The sequence below is a fragment of the Clytia hemisphaerica genome, unplaced genomic scaffold (genome assembly GCF_902728285.1).
Source record: "Clytia hemisphaerica strain Z4C2 unplaced genomic scaffold, Clytia hemisphaerica genome assembly, whole genome shotgun sequence".
NCBI classification, from domain to species: domain Eukaryota; kingdom Metazoa; phylum Cnidaria; class Hydrozoa; order Leptothecata; family Clytiidae; genus Clytia; species Clytia hemisphaerica.
Window position 1 is genome coordinate 2,728,428 of NW_027103562.1, and position 19,725 is coordinate 2,748,152.

Here is a 19,725-nt window from a genome sequence, read left to right on the forward strand (position 1 = left end):
GCTAACACAATTCATTTCAAGGCTAGACTCTTACATTCTGAGCAGGCCGGAAGCTAAAACCGTCCAAACAATATAAATGAGCTTGTTTTGATCACGAACAACTTTGTAAGTCAACTCCTACGCCCCTCCTACGTAGCCGATAAAGCCATTTATAATAAAGTTCTACGGTAGAATAATATGACATCCTTCACTGACATGATCCATAACGCGTTGTTTCAAATCACAAATTTGTTGCTTAAGTGCATTGGCAACCGCATTTAATTCTATATTCTTCTCTTTCAGAATCTTCACTTTATCTTCAAGTTTTCCTTCACGTTCAAGCTTACGTTTACGGCATTTGGAAGACGCGACACGGTTCCGTAATTTTTTACGTTCTCGTTTAATGAGGTCTTGAATTTCAAGGTTGACGGGAGCTAAGTGTGGATTCTCTACAAACATCTTGAGAGTTTGCTCGTCGATTCCTGATGTAGTTAACACATCGTTTAACCGCTGGTTATAAGCGCCGCCGTTGGTGTTGTGTGATAGTGTGTTTCTAAGATTTAATTGTGGTGGTTGTGGCTGTGGTGAGAATCTTGAGTTTTGTATTAGATGCTGCTCAAGGATTTTCTGTTGTATTTGGCTAATGTTTTGATGGTGTTGCGAAACTGTTGTAGGTGTTGCGATGACTCGCTGTTGTTGTTTTTGATGAAAGTCGATCGCTTGTTGTAAGAGCGCTATCTCTTGTTGTTCATGTTGTAGGAGCGCCTGATTGTTCAAGACGATTTGCTCTGAAAGGTGTTGTTGAAGTATCTTTTCATTAGTGTTGATTTGGTGGTTGCTTAACTGGGGTTGTTGTTGTTGAGTCTGTTGTCTACTCTGTTGCTGAATGGCATCGTGGCGATTTCGTTTAGTTGCGTGGCTACCATATTTGCTATTTGCATTGTTGCTATGGTTTTGTTGATGATGAGGCTGGTTGACAACTTTCTGTGGTTTCAATTTAACACCGTATTGTTTTCTAGATCGCTGAGGTTGTGTTGTGTGATGTTGCAAGGGTGGTGTCGCGGAAGGAATCTTGTTATATCTATTGTCTGGTTTACTATCTATTATAAGGCAATCTATCGGTTCTTCCTTGATAGGAATATCAAGAAGGTCTAGTGGGTTAAGCGAGTGCGTTTGTTTGTCGTGAAGTTGTTGTAGTGCATTTGTAAAGTCGTTTTCGGTGACAATAAGGTCATCCTCGATACTAAATGTAGTAGAGTCAGAAGATGGCTTACTTGTCGTGTTAATTGACGGTACGACACCAACATCATCAGATAACGCTTCATGCAAATCCACATTCTCGTTTTCAATGTTCATAAAAATCTGTTCTAAATCTGGTGAGCCGAGTTTTAGGAAATCCAAATTCGGTGAATCAACATTTCCAATCGCATTAGTATTTTCGTTATGTGTTGGTAAAAGGAATGACGATTCTGGTAACAAGTCATTATCGTTCACTTTACTGCAATTATTGTTATCACTGAAATCTAGTTCTAAAGCATTTGCAGCATTGCCAAGAGATTTGCAGAGGAAATCATCACTGTCATCATATAAGGTGTTACCAAGTAACTCCTCCATTTGGTGATTGGAGAAGGTATTATTCTTCGCATTACCAAAGAAAATATACCAACAATAGCATTGTTGTTCAAATAAATCAATAGTCCATTACTGTTCAATTTTCACAATCCACAATTTCCAAGAGATTGCAAGATCAGAGTTATCCATGAACTGTGCAGAAAGAAAATTATAAATATTATTTGTTATGTTTTTCTGTGAGAAGGCGGTTTAAAAAATAAAAATCTTTAGAAAAAACAAAACGCAACAGAAATCAAACAGTATGTTTGTATGTAAACTGAAAAATCAAAAAGCATAAACAAAACTATTGAAAAATCAAACGCGTGCAAGGTTCCTAGCTCCTTAGATTTTTCCTTTTCAATTTTTACTCTGTTCAGAATATACAGAAAATCTTTTTGAGTCGTTGGTGCATTGATAATTATGTTCAATCATGCATAGAACAATAGAAACCTATTCTTCTTGAAGCTGGTTGCAAAAAGTTAATTAAAGGAAAGTGTTTGCCGAAACATTCCGTTTGCTCCTCCCCCTATAAACCGCAGCGAACTTAACTCCAAGGAGGTCAAATATATTTAGGAAATATTCTGGAAAAGGTCAATTTTTTAAGTTAAATATTTGTTGAAGTCTTAACTAAACTAACTATATTACAAGTGAAAAATGTCTAAAATGTATTTCTAGGTAAAAACAAATGCAATGAAATAATATATTATCAAGATGTAAATGACATTTAAAAATCGAAATTAAAAAAAAAATGTTTTCCTTTCAACTTAACATGCACATACACGCGTGTATATTGGATTGGCGTTTCTTAGGCAAAAATGGGTGCTGTGTTATTTGGGCAGCAATGGGTTTCAATATATTTATATTTTGCGCTCGAGCAAAGCTTTCTTAAATGTCTGATGAAACAATAGTGAAAAAGCGAATCATTTCATCTCGTGAAATGGCGTTTAATAATTTCCTTTTTCAAAATTTTTAGCAATACCTATAAAAAACTTAACTAACGTACGCTTGTCTGACACAGACTGTATATTGTCAATTTCACCGCATAAAATGTGAAAAAATAAAACTGATATATAAATTAAAACATCCTATTAACAGTGATATTTGGAAAAAAGGACAACGTAGTGCAGGGTACATCCACACAGGGAACCAGTATAGCAACCATTTTTTGACAAAGCTGCACAGAATATCTGCAGCATAGTCATTTAAAATACTGTATGTCTTTATTTGACGCTTAGTATCACGGTTTGAAGAAATTCAAGCTAGAAGCCTTAACTGTGCGGCAATACCTAAAGACAAAAAGCTATAACACTGTGGAAAACGAGAAAGCAGAAAATCAATCAATCAATCAATCAATCAATCAATCAATCAATCAATCAATCAATCAATCAATCAATCAAAATCAAAATCAAAATCAAAATCAATCAATCAAAAGAGACATTTTACGAAGAAGAATCAGCCGAGGAAAAACATTCAAAAGATCTTTTAAATTTTTAGAGAATTAAAGCTAGAGATGAAAAAAATGAATTTAAATAACAATATTGAATAATATAAACCTCTTGCGTTCGAATATCACGTCATTCCACTTGGGTGTCCGAAACCAAGATTCCTGGGCCTTTTTGTTGCTTTGACGGGAAATACTTGTCCAGTGTTGTCTTTACCCAATCCTTGTCCAGGTTTCCAGCCCATTCCACGCAACATCTGGTTACCAACGTTGCTGTTTGGGATGGGTATATCGTTCAATTCGGCGTTGAACGCTTCATAAATGAAATAGAAATAAATCACTTAAGGGCTCTAACCATAGTCGAAAAATTGATTTTAGTATTTGGACATAAAAGTTATGTTTTAGGTTCTTTAACACTTTTAGCAAAGAATTGTCTTTATAAATTGCTTCTGATTGCTTTTTAATCAAATCCCTTAAGAGTAATTAAGAATTTAATTGCAAAAATGACGCTATGATATTTAAAAAGACGTTCTTTTATAAAAGGTGCTAAGTTTTAATGGGTAATTAACCTTTTTGTTTCGAAGTTTTTTCAAACTGTCCGCAAAGAATTGAACTATTTAAAATTTTTTGGAAAAATTTTCTAAATTAATGCATCAAAAGTTATGTTAAAAGTTTGTTTTTCTATGAAAATCTCGGATGAAAAATTGGTCAAAAAGCACTATTTTCAAGGTTTTGAGAAAAATAAGCTTTTAGAAAAATTTTCCTAAAATCTATTTTTAGTTCGGTAAAGGATACACCATCTACCGCAAACAAATTTTCAAAATGTTTTTTTTCTTCACCGAAAATAAGCTCTTCAAAGTTGAAATACTGTTCTTCGCGAAAGTCTTCATTTTCTTCTTCATCAATTTTTTTCACTGTAATGTTTTAATTTACAGATTCAGGAATAGTTGGCCTAACAGAAAATGTATAACATGCCATAGTTTTTTGGCTACATCAGACAGAAATCTATATTTTGTAAATGATAATTATGAAAATTTACTATGGTCAGAGTCCCTTAATTGAGAATAATGAAGAAGACCGGAATGATAACGCCAGATATTTTCTCGCGTTCATCAGTAAAGTAAACAAAGCCAGGTATATACAGGGACGATGTTGTTATTACCTTCTTTCAGTCCATACCCACACCACAGAAAAATCACAATTTCATCCATATGCTTATATCCCGATGAGTTATGGGGGCTTTTTCAGATATCTACTTTACGAATCGTGCGAGAAGAAACTTGAAGCATAAATGATGACAACACGTATTTCCTATTAGCAGATTCATGTAAAAAAGTCACGAAAAACGTCTCTGATTGGCTGAAATATTGCACATACAAGCATATTTTTCAAAATGTCCAGAGTATGAGGTAATCTTTGGATGCCTCCGCCAATCAAAAGTTTGTTTACTCGACGTTTTTGCGTGACTTTTGCATGAATCTGCTAATAGGAAACATGTGTATTCATTAACGTGAAATAATTAAACTTTTCAATTTGATTTTTCCGTGTACATTAAATGGAAACCAAAAATTTGCAAGACTGGAAGAGATTTTAGTTTAGACTTACATGCTGGTAGGTTTGTATCATTGAACGAATTCTGACTGATGACCTTTCTTCGTTTGTTGTTCCATTGTAATTGAGTTGATCGATGAATCTTACGGCGCCTGTTTGTGTGTTGAAAGAAAGAAATAATTATTATTTGTCACATACAGTATGGGAAATTTTTGTCAACCTGTCAGGAAACAAGCATGACAAGCATGATACAAGTATGCAACATGTCTACAACCAGCTACAACCAAATCAAATTCAAGGTATTTCCTCTTAAGTATAATCAAGCGGCAGGAATTTGTTACGTTTGTTTTAGAGGCAGGATAAAAGTGCCGTGCGCCGAGAAGAAAAAATCATTAAAATTCATCACAGTCCCCTCATCTTTTTTTCCTGACCGATCTGTTATGTTACGAACTGATTATGTATTTCAACATTACAAAAAAGATCATTCTGTAGGTAAAGCAAGATTTAAAACAGCTTTTGGATAGACATGGAATGGGTGGAAAAACATAACTTTCACAAGGAGAGAAAAGTATTTTTATTTTCCTAATAACCATTGGGTTACATTACATTTCCATTCAGGGGGAGAACCTTTTCAAACCTTTAAGTGACAAACTAAAATAAGTTTTTACCCCCACTGGAAATCTTAAACTTTTTACCTCCTTGAAATATGAAACAAAACACTTATTTAGATCCCCTGGAAATTCTCCTAGAATTAACCTCTGGAAATATTCGTCTACTTCCTGTATGGATATAAAATTGAAAGGCCCATTGTCCAAAGTAAAAACATTGTTTCTTAGTCGATATTTCAAGCCTAAATTTCATAATACATTTTACACTCACTTTAGCCTTACGATGTTCCCGAGAAATGTTTTGAGGGCGTCTTGGTCTGCTTCTTTGCTGAAGAGTGTTTTGGTTAAGGCCACGTGGTTTTTCCGTTCGATGGAATGTTGCAAATTGTACAGCATTGATAGTTGTTCAACCTGCAAGAAAAAATAAAGCTAATAGAAATCTCAAGAAGTACAACTACTACAAATCAGGAACAAGCGATACTTTTATGGACCTACCCGGTTATCAAACTAATCAGTGAACATTGAAACAATGAAACACATAAGACATAACTGGTCAAAATACAAAAAAATAAAGAAAATGAAAGCATATCTATTGAGAGAAACTATCAACACTATTGAAAAAGATTTTTGAAAAATAAATAAAAAAGCTATTAAGCGCTTTTCTTTATAAAAACCACTATCAGAAAAATGTACAGCTTAATAAATAAGGTTTCCAGAAAACTCAAACCGTCGCACTCTACCGTGACATTTTCTTCTGTTAGAAAAAATAATAATAAAAAAACAATTTGGCTAATAACATTGATATATGCTCATAAATAGTGATTCTTATAGATAAAGATTCGTTTTTCAGCCAAAAAAATAATAAGTGTTTACAGAAAACTCAAATCATTACCCTCCACCGTGACATTTTCATCGTAAAAAAAACTAATAAAAATAATAATAACAATATGGCTAAGAACATTGATGTATTCTTATTAAAAGTGGTTCTTATAGATAAAAATGCGATTTTTGAGCCAAAAAAATTTTTTCGCAAAAATCTGCTTGAGCCATCCTTTAACTATGATTGTACCCTACTTTCATGCTAAAAATCAGAAAATATTAATGATCCAATTTTTCACAAAGTCCAAAAAACCCGTTTTTAAGCCGTTTTTTGGCCCAAATTTGCCCAAAAATTTTTTTTTTTGAAAATCGGCCTCCGTCACATTCGAGGGTTTATGGTCATGCACCTTTGTGCCAAAAATCAGAAAAAACTAATGAGCCAATCTCGAGAAAAGCTGGTAACTAACACACTAACTAACTAACTAACGAACGAACGAACATGGGTTAATTTATAGGACCTCCACCCCACCGGGGTAGGTCCAAAAATCGTAATATCGATTCGATTTCATTAAAGTATGACTTAGGACGAAATAAAATTTTTTGATTTAATTTCTGGCTCTACTCTCTCTGAGTGGAGCAATCTGCCATTACCATTATTGATGTAATTGATTTAGGAAGAACTTGAAATGTTAAGTACGATGTTTGAGGTATGCCTCAAAAAGCGTTAAATATCTTGGGATACATGAAAAAGTTTGTGGGAGAGGTGTAAAACCAGTGTCCAGGAAAAGAACATCAAAATGTTCAAAAGTAACTCTTTGAGAAATGATACATAGTATGGCAAGTAATATCGACTCCGCCCTAATTTGTCGTAAAAAATACTCTTTTCGAGCTATGTCAAAATCATTGCAGTCTTCCTTTTAAAGCACCAAAAGACCGTCATCAATTTCGATAAAAGCAAGTTTATGTATTTGTACTTTTGAGGGCGGCGGAGTGACTGAAGCAATTTAGAGGAACCAGAAGTTTTAGAGGACGGCAAAGTGCTGATTCGGTTCTCAGCTGATCAGGATTTAGACAAATCAAACCGTCCCCGTCACAGAAAACAAACATACATAGATTCGCTGAAGTCTTTAAAGGCCGGTCTCAACTTGCGCGCACTTTGATCGCACTTTTTCGAGCAAAGCTTCCACGCTATTGGTCAAAAGAAAAATGAAGTAGCTCCATTGGCGCGATCTGACGAATTTTTCGAGCGCGCTACATTTTTATGACAAATCTTTTTCCAAGCAAAAATGAATTCAAGCCAAAAAGTGCGATCGCAACGCACGCAAGTGGAGACCGGCGTTAAGGCGCAAACGATCACAAGACTTTAAAAACGAGGTCAGCAACGATTTCATGCATTACGAAAAGGGATTATTTGCTCCTAGAAAACTCGAGTATACAAACCTGTTCTTGTTCTCTTTTACACGAAGGATATAACGTCAACTCGTTCGTATCTCGATTCAAGATGAATTTACGTATCTTGTGATTGGCATACGCTGCAAACCAGCCCGATTCGCAAAACATCTGAATAGAAGCGAAATAAAAAAAATGATTTAGTTGTTGTACTTAGGTTACACAGTAAACGGTGCCATCGTTTAGACTAGACCATTAAAAATAGAATATTTAGAATTGAGAGAATTTTTATTCCGGAGGTACCGCTCGGGAATAGATAATCAGGTGATTAGAATTCACCTATTGTTCTCAATTTGTTATCAGACTGAAAAAGAGCCTTACATTACAAAGAGCATTAAATTGGAAAACATTTTAACTCACGTCATTTTCATATTGTTTCAATCTCGTCTTCAGATCCGGTCGATTCTCGGTATTCCTGACAAGACTCAAATCCATTTCATGTCTCAACTCCTCCTCTATATCGCCACAACCACCAACACTGACACCGTTAAGAAAATCCATTCCTACTTGATTATTGAGACCACTTTCACTTTCGTTTTCTTCTTCCCACCAGGGGATGACTTTTTGTATGGCGGATGCACGAGTGGCGGGCCCCTCCCAACAACTTTCTCCGCCCTCGTCGTCAGCATCTGAACCCAAGTGCGAATTCGATGATGACTCGCTAAAGAGAATGTTGCAAGTAACACATTTGATTCGTCAACGATAATTCTAAAACGGGTCTCTGCAAAATTCAGTAAAATAAACACAAATCTACGACTTTCAGTACAAGCCACGAGTGCCAGGTCCTCTAGAAAATCAACCCGAAATTTAATCCCTATTCAAATATACCGAAGCATCCCAATTTGAGAAGAAATATAATTTTGAAAAATTTGTTTAAAAAAATGGTAAGACAAGTCCGTTTGCTGATCATCCCGCCGATTTTATGGTAGGTCAATCATTCTCTACAGAGAGCTCTCTGATTAGCGGGCACCTCACCAAAAATTTCGATTTTTGAAAAATAGAAGCCTTTCAAGTGCTTTGACGCAAATTCGATTTTTTTACTACTGCAGGAGCTTCGAAAGCTATAAGTGACGTAAAAAAATCGAATGTTTAGAGCCCGAAAACCCGGGCTCTAAACATTCGAAAAAGTCGCACAGTGAAATAGACGTTAAAAAAACGCCGGTGACGTCTAGTACAGTATAGGCAACTCTTTGACGGGTGTGAGATTGAATTAACATAAACTAAAAGGAGTTTTGCAGAGTTGGAAAAGAAAACAGAGAGGAATTAGCGCAAGTTACCTGTTATCGGAGATTTGTGATTGGTCTTGCTGGTTTTGTTGCTCATCTATATCTTCATCTAAGACCATCGAAGTGTGATCGATCTTTACTCGTTCCAGGTTTCTGAAAATAAAAAGAACATATTTTTACAATCAACCACGGTGAGAGTGACTCTTTATGAAGTTCTGTACGGCGCTTTAAGAAATGAACTGAGCTTAACAACTTGATTTTAAAGGTAGCCTTGTATAAATGTCACATGCCTAATTCCTAATTCAAAATTCAAGACAAGACTTCAGTTCACTCTCTCTCTCTAATTCGATTTTCAAGGGAAATAGGATTTTCATCGAATAAGAGGGTGTATCAAATACTAGAGCGTCGTTTATGAGGGTTTCTTGTTGACGGCGACTTTCAATATTATCGAATAATGAAGCGTATCAAATAGTAGAACGTCGGATTAGAGAGCGGCAACAGTATTAACTTTTTAAATTCATTGAATGTGAAAAACGTACTTTGAGTATTGTTGCTTGAGACACTTTTGTATTAAAAACTTCTGATGCAGTGTAACAGTGTTAGTCGAAAGTCCTCCACCGAAATCTTCGAAACTATGCTTTTTATATTTACGACGTTTTTTACGAGATTGCGTCAACAGTAATGACTCGCTTAACGAATCTGTTTCCTCGTACACATCCGGACTCAAGCGATCTGAAATATTACTATGTGCTTTTAAATCACGACGCGCCAAGAACATGCCTTTCCGTAAAGTGACCTCAACTTCAGAATCGCTGAGATTTGTAGTAATGTTTTCTATATAGTCTTTTATGATATCTTCATCGGTACAGTCTGTAAAAGAACTACTAGCTAGTTCGTAATCGGCTTGGTTCTTTAAACGCCTTTTTCGGTTCCGGTTGTTTTGCTTACGACGTTTTTGTCGTTTACGAGCTGCCTTCTTTGTACCTAATGTAAGAAAAGATAAGTTATTTAAAAGAAAACGAAAAAAGTGAATGCATTCACACCATAACTCTAACAGGTATCGATAGAAATGCAAAATAGTTTGAAAATATGAATTGGACTTGTTATAGTGATGTCCCCGTGAATCGAACACGCGCGCGCGGAACACAAATTTGTTCGAGTTAATGAAATCTAGAGCTATAAAGATTTCGAAGGCATTCATAACTGAAGGGACCAGAAAACTTGTTCAAGTTATAGAGGTTAAAGAGAAACAAGAAGCCCAAGGGCATGAAGGCCCAGCATTAAAAGTTTTGTTTCTAAATAAGAGTGATAAAGTTTGCTTACTCGTCAATTTTAATTTACAAGCTTTTTTATATTGAATTGGCACGAATGTGGAGCAAGATTGGTCAGAAAGAGGAAGAGAAAAACATTTTTTTGCTTCTATTAGCACAATATAACAAACTGATATGAAACATGTGTCTGACATGAAACGGTAACACTTTTTATTTATGTAAAAATAAAACTTTTGAAAAATCTTTAACAAACATGATTTTGTTAAAGCTCTAACTAAAAGGAGCAAAAACAAATGATAAAAAGTGAAATTAAAATGAAACCAGCCTCGAAAATTTTTTCCTGCAACCACAGCAGCTGCAGCCTCAGCAGCACTCAAAAAATGCAAAATTTGTATATAAAAATGTCCATAAAAACTGAGCAATTTGGAGTTATTGGCTGAAATTTTGTACAGTGACTCACTTTCAGATGCAGATCATAATTCAGTAAGTGTTTTTCCCAAAATGAGGCTATTTCAAGATGGTGTCTGACAGGGTGGCGCCGATCAGCCCTTTTGACAGTTTTGGACTGAAATGGCTTAATTTGAATAGATAAATGTATCTAAAATGTCCCTATTGTCTATTTTTTTAATCATTATGATATGCTGAAATTGTGTACAAAATTTGAGCTTTTTAATTCAATTTTACCAGGAGAAACAGGCAAAAGAAACTTGCAAAATCAGACAAAACCGCGATACAAGTAGCATGGAGAATGCTCAAAGCAAAATACCTTGCGACAACTTTTTCAAAACAGTAGATTGAGACCGGCTCGAACCACCAAAGTTATTTGTCAGTGATTCTGAGCCCGGCATGTACTACCAAGCCGCTGCAAAAACTTGAAATTAAAAACTTCTACCCCTACCGTGAGATCGGGTAACTTGCATCAGTGAAGGCTAACATGCATAGCCCTCAAATGACTGACCAATCAAAGCAGCAAAATTTCAAAACAAATGAACTACGCAGCTTCGCTCGCAGCTCTACTCTACCATTTGTTTTGATTTCACTTTGTATTTTAAGGACCAGACAGGTCAAGTTACCCGACTTCACGGTATATTGTACAAAAAAAATTAGTGGGAAATTTGAATCTATCGCTGTCCCCACTTACTAAAATAAAAACCATATTTCGGAACTTGCGTTTTCTCTTAAAGAGTGTGACCGTTGAAAGAATTTGTTTTGTTTTCAACTTTGTTGAACGGAATTTTTGTCGAATTTGTCAAACATTTCTTGTTGTCAAACTTTGTTGAACAGAGTTTTGGTCGAATTTGTCGAACATTTCCTGTTGTTAAAGTTTAAGTGGAATTTAATCGACAATTTTAGTGCAGCAACCTTTGAAAATATTATATTTCCATTCATTTGAATGAAGCAAAAACTCTGTTTCTACAACTCTTGATGGAGTATGTTGCTTTTTCAACCTTTGCAAGACAGCTGCTTTTGTTTTTCCACCACTTATTTCACAAAAAAATAGAAAACAAGAAGCAAAAGTTAAAAAAAGAGGGGGCGGCTGAACTTAAACCGGGGAAAAAGAGGGGGGTTGAATAAAAAGAGGGGGGTTGAGGAATTTTCATTTTTAAGAGGTGGGTTGAGCTAAAAGAGGGGAGTGCCATTTTAAGGGGGGGGCTTGATACCCCTCTGTCCACTATGTACTGGTATGTACTGATGTAAACTAAATAAAACTGAGCATGATCGAGACTCCTTTAAAAAAGCTCAACAAATATAAAATTTCACCATAATTTTATGCAAGAAAAGTATCAAAATATCCAACAATACAAATAGAGACTAGTCTAGTCAACCTCTTGCTGTTTGAATAAATCTTTTTGTCGAATATAAAAGCCTGAACACACATTTCTAACATGTTAAATTATAATTATTCTGATAAAATGCCTGATTCCTCTTAATCGTCAAGGAGATAGCAAGAGAGTAGTAAACATTACATAAGAGAACACACCTGTAATAATCTGGTTGGTGTTTGAACCTTCATTTTGAACAATAATGAGAAAACATCGATGAAAACCCTCAAGCAAAATCAGTGTAAAAAATGCAACTTTAAAAATAGTCTTTTATAAGCTTTTAGGTCAATAAGTATGAGCATCCACTTCTTTGGGTGCAAGTCAGAGCTACACTTAACTAATTGAAAAACATTTGAAACAGTAAACTTTCCTTTATAAGTCTCAAGATCCATAAAAAGAAATCAAAACATTGACCGACAACCAAAACGTGATTCTCAGGCGTCATCTTGGATTCCGTTCGGAGCAAATAAACCCACAGCTGCAGTAGAATCGATATTCTTTACAGCACGCAGCCTAAGACGACCCGAGCAAATCGATTAAATTTTATGCGAACGCCCCGATTGAATCGCACCAAAAGAGCAACCATGGCACGGAAAGGAGTGAGAGAGGACAGAAAAACAGAACACGGCACGGACTGCGGACAGACAGGACAGGACAGACACACGGAAACTTCATCTTGAAAGGCCCCTTCGCTAGCGCTGGGCCAATAATCATTCAAAATATCAGCTCAGTCCGTTCAATTACTCGCTACTTTGGAAAAAAATGCTCTCAAACAAGAAAAAAACCCTAAGCTCTGGGGGAGGGGGGGGTGCATTCTATGAGTATACACTCTTTTTTTATAAGCATACGGGGAAATCGGGTCGAGGCTCAGTATGCTTAACAAAATCTCTCTTTCAGCCTTAATTTATGCTTTTTTATATGCTTAGACTTCGAGTTGTTGATTTTCTTAAAAGGTCAGATGTACAAGTTTTTTTGCATTTAAGCTTGGATGTATGCTTAGCATTATACTTATTTTTTACCGAGTTTGAGCCTAAGTATAAGTATGCTTATAAACGTTATGCTTACAAAAAAGAGTGTATTATAAAGAAGCTGACTTACTAGTGACGGATGGGTATTCATATTCTTCTTTATTGGAGCTTTCAAGCTCATCATCCTCTTTATACTTTGCCGACAATCGTTTCATTTCTTGTAAAAGGTCGTCCATCTTGGCCCCTTTTGGAGTCGCAGCCGACGCATCGTCGCCATCGTGCTCTATATTTTCCAACTCGTGTAGCATGTCCTGCATTTTTATTTTTCTTGTTATTTTATACACCTTAAAGATAAAAGGGAAAGTTTTCAGTGGATACGTTATAACCTGTTTGTACTCAAATAGTACGGGGTTTGAGGATAGATTGGAAAAAATATCGCAATCGTTACAATAGCAAGTCTGCATTCTAAGCCTTTAGATTTAACGTATAACCCTCCCTACTTAGGCAAATGATAGTTTTTTATTTCAAATTTTGACTATTTCAGTTTATTTTAAAAAGTTCTTATAAATCGTTTTCCTACAAAAAACATTTAGCAATCAAAATAATATGGGCATAGTTTTACTCGTTACTTTCTAGTCTGACCTTATGTTAGCTTGTCAAAGAACTAACGGTAATTGTAGTTGGGGGAAATTTGTTCGTTTTTTTTTAGGTCGCCCGATTTTTTTAGTCAAAGCACTTTTTATACATTTTTGGAAAGCTAAGGGGTAGGGGAATCAAAATAACTTAGATGCCAATTTTTTTTTCGGACACTTTGGTGTGATTTTCGGACAAATACGACGGTCTCGGTGATTTCGGTACCTAACTCGAGATATTAACCCTTAAAAACAGTGTTTTCAGTGTTTTTCAGCCAGAAACAGCTGTTTTGTTCAATTTTTGCGCTTTTGGAAGCTCAATATCTCGAGTTAGGTACTGAAATCACCTATACTCGCAATATATCACTAATCTTAATTTTTTGAGAGCTTTCTAAAAATATAAAACAGGTCTCCGTTTGCTCAAGCTAAAATTTTCATTAATATTTCACCCTATGATTTTTGCCTGAGACCGTCGTATTTGTCCGAAAATCACACCAAAGTGTCCGAAAAAAAAAGTGGCACCCACGTTATTTTGATTCCCCTATCCCTTAGCTTTCCAAAAATGTATAACAAGTGCTTTGACTAAAAAAATCGAGCGATTTTACAAATTTCCCCCTACTATTGATGTTAAGTAGAAATTTGAACTTAAAGTAAAAAGTAAAATTTACCTCAATTTTTGAAGATTTGTCAAGAATATATTTCTTTTTAACTTTCATCATAAAATGAAGGGGACCCGGTCTGTCTTCACCTGGAAGGCTAACTTAACTCCACCTCAACGACATCACTTGTCAAAGGTTTTATCTACTCTTAAACTTGGCCAACAAAAAACTAGTCGAATAATAACAATGAAAACAAAAGTTAAATAAAAGAACTTCAATCGAAATTAAATATACTCTAGTCTAGTTTAATTCTCCGTTTCGAACGAGCATGCAACCGCGTTATAAAAACAAGAAAAGAACGCGTGAGGGACTTGATTTTTAAAAAGTTATGAGCGCATTACATAACTCTTGGTTATACGTAACTGTAATGTAATACAAAATATAACTTTATAACTCATAATAACACATTTAAAGAGAAAGGGGAAAGAGAAGAGAGAGATATAGATAGAGAGAAATATGCAATCCGCAGATTTTATTCTCTAAAACTTAACCCTTTAACAGGGGGGGCGTACGGGGTTTGCGATTTCCGAAATACCGGACAATTTTGCCAAAATTTCCGAAATTCCGTAAAAAAATACTTGCAATTCCGATACCAATTTTTTGGGTATTTTTCCTCGTTTTGACTAATTTTTCATCAAATTTCCCAAAATTCCGAAAAAAAGGGATAAAAACTTTACAATACCGAAATTTCGAAGCTAAAATTCATGGATTTCCGATACCGAAACAATTTTAGAATTCCGAAATACCGAAGGAATTTTGCCTGATTTCCGAATTTCCGAAGAAAAAAGGGTCGATTTCCGCAATACCGAAAAACCGTACGCCCCCCACTTTAACTACCGAATATTATCTCGTTCTTTCTTGTTTTGCAAAATGAGCTTAAATAGAACTCATGTCGAATATACATATCATTGCGGTACTGAAGGGGTTAAAGTTAATTTAACTTTTTAAGAAGCTTTTAATTAAGATTTCTACTGTTTGACGAAATATTAGTATTATCGAGTTTCCTGTCTAGAGAAATCAGATCATTCTCTCTCCGTGTCAAAAGCTGCAAACTGAAAAAATTTACAAAACATATCAGACAATTTTTTTTATCCCCTGGTTATAAATCTGAGTGCTACTCTTTTTTGCTAGTGAAAACACATGTCAACATCATTAAACTTTTAGAGAATGGTTTCTCGGGTGTTGAGAAACGAGAAAATTGGCATCTATTGTTCCCCAGCCGGAGTGATCCTGAATAAGCTATCAAAGCCCTAGAAAACTTTTAAGTACAACCATGACCAAAGATAAAACGTAAAATATGTATATACAAAATAATTCCCTTCACCTAAAAAAAGTAATTCTTAAAAAGATCTGCTTATGATATTTAAAAAAAACATGTATATGCAAAAATAGTTCAAAATATCTGGACATATACAATCTCAAGGTTATGAGGGAAATTCGCGATAAATTTCCCAAGGTCAATTTTGAAATTTTGTTTTACTCGAGTGCAACGAGTAAAATTTAAAATATTTCGAAATTTGACCGAGGGTAATTTATCCAGAATTTATCCGTTAATTCGAAGTCGAACGGGATGTTTTATTTGTTCGAATTACAGAAAGATTCGAATCATAAAAAGCATTTTACGAGGATTTCCCTTTGATTGGGGCTGGGAATTACTTTAGGCGTACAAACTTTAGCGAGCAGAAACTTTCGCGAGCAGAAACTTTCGCGAGGACGAAAAATCGCAAAATTCACAACATTTACTTTCGCAAATTTAACGGAAAAATATTTTTCGCGAGCATAAACCTTCTTGAATTGGCTTGAAAATTTATCCTTTGACTTAATAGTCTTTTAGCACGCTAAAAAGTGCCATAAAAGTTTTATTTTATTCAAAGTTTAAAGATTTTCTATTTTGTCAAGGATTTTTCGCGAGCATAAACTTTCGCGAATGGCCCTTCCTAGAATTTTCAAAGACATTTACTTTCGCGAAAAGGGCCAAAATGGGCCAAAATTCGCGAAAATCGCGAAAGTTTCTGCTCGCGAAAGTTTGTACGCCTAAAGTAGTTCAAATAATAAAAAGATTCGAATGGTAGAAGTGCGAATTAGCGATAGCCCACTGTATACGGATATTTTTGATGATTCAATAAGATTTTTGTAAGATTTGTTACTATGGATTTTGCTGAATTCGTGGACTTCGGCCAAAATAGCGTTGGGAAATTGACGAAGAAATTGTTTCTAAAAAAAGTCTGCAAAAAAGTGAGGGTCAATGCCTTTCTCTGCCGCCCCCCGAACCCCGTTGACGGTGCCCATGTGAATCAATAGCGAGTTCCATTCCATATAAGAAAACCCCTTAAGAAAGACACCAAACTGAAAAACCAGTAAGAATTTGTTCGCAAAAAAAAACTCCCTGCCTACGTAATATGAAGTCAATCATAACCAATATTAATTGCACAAACGGCAAAAACACCAAATGCGACCAATGACCTCAACCTTTTAAATTTATACCAGTCTGCTTCAGAAACATCACGTAATACGTAGCCAATCACGGGTTGAGAAAGTGCCATCCCAAGAGGTATGGTACCCATTAAAAACCAAAAGGTCTCACGAGGTCGATGCTTCTTTTTACACAAGAAAATGACTGACATTGAGCAAGCGCTTCCGATAAGTGCAGTGATCGGTAAAAATCCGCGTGTCTTTTCAACAGTTTTAGCTGGATGTGGGTCATCTCCTAAACCATAACTCACAAGACCAGAAAAGCGTCCAAAACAAAGAGTTGCAGTGATTTTAAGAGCCATGATCCCATCTTTCTTTCGAATCAAGTCCATTTTTACCGGTTTTTATTTCTTTTGATGTTTACTAAACTAAAAGAAGAAAAAGGATAAATACATGACGCTATAGACTAGTAAACTAGTCGGTTATTACTTATAACCTTATAATAAAACTGTCAATCAAATAATGTAAACACTAATTAAATATTCAGCGCGCGTGAGGGAAAAGGAAAATAACCGACTAGAAGCTACTTCCAACGCCTTTTTTTCTTCATCTAAAATCGTAAGGAGAGACGTACAGATTTCTGTATGTCTGACCCGTGCGAGGTTGCATTTATTTTTCTTTCTGTTTATTGCGTTTTTAGAAATGCTCATTTATTTATATGTTCCCATGTTCAATGTTACTATGAAATATTATTTAGTCAAAAAAGTTGGATGGATTCTCAAAAACCTAAAAAAAGTTGTAAAATTAAACAACGTTTTTTGAGGGAAGTAGCTTCTAGTCGTTGAAATTCAGGAAAGAGACGCAACTTCTATTTGAAGCTTGATTTTTTGTATAATAGGTCTGTTTTCAACGACTAGTTTACTAGTCTAATGACGCTATTAAACTCCAATAGTTGATGATGTAAGCTTTCGTGGTGAAAACTTCCAAAAAGATAAGGTTCCACATGCTATGTTAAGGTATTCTGCTTGGTATAGATTTTACAAACAATATCTAAGGAACCTTGGAAATTCTCTGATCACAGCTAGTGTAAGCTAACAATAGTCACAGACTTAGGAAGAAAAATCGATACAAACCAGCACCCCAGTACTGCCCAGTACACACACATTTACTTAGCGATTAGAATAGCCATTTCACTGCATAATGGCAAAAAACATATTTTTGAGAGTAGAGTAGATTTTTTCTCAGGAAAAGTCAACATTTTGTCCACAATCATATCATCATCAAGCATCAATCAAACAATTTATAAAATACGATAGCAATTAGAAGAAAGCATCGAGGTTATTACGTATGTCAATTAAAAACACTCGTGATTGCCAAGGATAAGTAGCAATATACTTCAAAAGCAATCGATTTTTCTTTAATCTAGAGGCGAAAAACAATTAATGATTGAAACGCGCAGCGTGGTAACTCCCTTTCTAAACAAAAGGATTATTATGGGTTTCTAACCACCTGATCGAACATTTTAGGACTCGTCCAAAAAGGGCTCGTAGAGTGAACTCAAAAAAGCCCGAATATCCCGTGATCCAGACATTTTCAATTCGCACATTAAATTAGGGGCTAATTGAAAAATTTAGAAGCTTTATGGATGATAATGACATCATTGGAAGTATGATGGACTAGTTTATTTGGGACCATTTTAGGTGACCTAGAAAATTGACAAATTTATGTAATTTCCCTTTTCGTCAAGTGAAAAAAAATATTTTGGAAAATCTTGTTTGCCTGAGATTACACAAAAAGAGTTCAAACTTTTACAAATCAACAGCAAAACTACAACTAGATTATGACGGATTAGGACATAATTTGTTCGTTTGACTTGATCTCCTGGTCAATACAATATCGTTTCAAGGATATATTTACGATTTATAAAAATCTGCAATAAAAATACAATTTCAATCCCAAGGGTTGAAATTTCCGAAATACCGAAAAATTATGTTGCAATTGTCGAAATTCAGGGTAAGAATGTTTTGGTTTCGTTACTGATTTATCTTTTGTTTTTTAGCCGTTTTGAGAAAATTCCTAAATTTAAGAGTGAAATCTCTTGATTACAGAGATTTCGACGTAAAATAGGACTTTTGATGCCGAACAAGTTTTAGGATTCCGAAATACCGAGAAAATTTTTTATGATGTACGAAATTATGAAGTAAAAACAGTAGATTTCCAAAATACCGAAATCTCGCAAGCCCCCCCCCCCCACTTTTTAGTTTAAACTCCGGAGAATTTAGTACAAAATAATTTTGCCAGGTCATATCATATAATTAAATTTTATAAGCAAATTCTACAACGAAGAGAGTAACGAGATCTAAACATATAGTCGTTACAGAGGATTCTGGAGGTTCTATAAAATTGAGTTCTTTTAAGAAATCTAATATAGAAAAAAAAATTCATAACGACAGTTGTCTGGAAAAATGATCTGGCGTTAAAAAGCTAAATAATGTGTTCGTTAAAAATAACATAATATTATAGGGGTGACCTTTCCTTAGCGAACTTTATCCATCATATAAATAAAGAGTATAAAGAAAGGGAGGATGATGAAAACGTAATAAATTATCAGGAGATCTATCTGATGATTAAAAAATAGCTGAAGGAAATAACAGAACATTTTGATTCTTTCAGTCTGGAAAGATGAAATTTGAAATATCAACAGTGAATTTTGATTTGTGAATTCATAATGACTTTTCTCAGAACATACATAGATCAAGGAAGTTGAAGGGTTTTGAGAGAAGATTGAAGGATTGTTGGAGGGTTTTTGATGGGAGGAGTCTAAGCAAAGACGGAATTAGAAATTTTCATAAAATTCAATCTTTCGATTAAAATCACCACCAGAATTGTTAAGGGTAGCCAAAATATAAAGGTTTTGTGGCATGATGTATAAGATTTAACACATGTGTTTTTGGGGTTTAAAAATTGCCAGCCTTTGATGAGATGTGATGAGAACGATTAAGTTATATGTTATATGGGAAATGAAAGCTGTGAAATAATGTGTTGTTGGTTAATATTATTAAGTATCAAAAAGGTACGTGTGTATAAAATAATATAGAACAGGGTATAACCTGGTATAACAGTATAACAGTTCATTAGAATATTTAAATAACACATTTTTTTCGAATTCATCTAAATTCGAACATGTGTTAAAATCTTAAATCGTTTGTGAGCGAACTAAGTTTTGTAAATTTGATTTTCCTTTTTAAGTTGATTTTAAATGAATATGAGAAAAAA

At 34.9% G+C, this 19,725-nt stretch overlaps 2 protein-coding genes across 2 annotated transcripts; both read right to left on the bottom strand.

Annotated features, from left to right (window-relative positions):
• Positions 1-91: 91 nt before the first annotated feature.
• On the bottom strand, positions 92-1,679 carry LOC136800735 (probable serine/threonine-protein kinase mps1). Its single transcript, XM_067057390.1, has one exon. The coding sequence runs from the start codon at positions 1,591-1,593 to the stop codon at positions 163-165; it is 1,431 nt and encodes a 476-aa protein (XP_066913491.1). The 5' UTR covers positions 1,594-1,679; the 3' UTR covers positions 92-162.
• A 922-nt stretch (positions 1,680-2,601) lies between these two features.
• Positions 2,602-14,175, bottom strand: LOC136800734 (G patch domain-containing protein 2-like). Its single transcript, XM_067057389.1, has 9 exons — positions 14,047-14,175; positions 12,877-13,090; positions 9,224-9,668; positions 8,736-8,837; positions 7,819-8,119; positions 7,450-7,569; positions 5,462-5,601; positions 4,637-4,734; positions 2,602-3,344 (listed from the first exon to the last, which is right to left on the bottom strand). The coding sequence occupies exons 1-9, from the start codon at positions 14,095-14,097 to the stop codon at positions 3,160-3,162; spliced, it is 1,656 nt and encodes a 551-aa protein (XP_066913490.1). The 5' UTR covers positions 14,098-14,175; the 3' UTR covers positions 2,602-3,159.
• Between the last annotated feature and the right edge of the window lie 5,550 nt (positions 14,176-19,725).

Coding starts and splice junctions, on each gene's coding strand:
- LOC136800735 (XM_067057390.1), bottom strand. CDS start 1,593: ATGGAGGAGTTACTTGGTAACACCTTATATGATGACAGTGATGATTTC.
- LOC136800734 (XM_067057389.1), bottom strand. CDS start 14,097: ATGATGAAAGTTAAAAAGAAATATATTCTTGACAAATCTTCAAAAATT. Junction 9,669..12,876: donor TGAATACCCATCCGTCACTA/GTAAGTCAGCTT, acceptor TTCTTACATTAG/GTACAAAGAAGGCAGCTCGT. Junction 4,735..5,461: donor GGGAACATCGTAAGGCTAAA/GTGAGTGTAAAA, acceptor ACACACAAACAG/GCGCCGTAAGATTCATCGAT.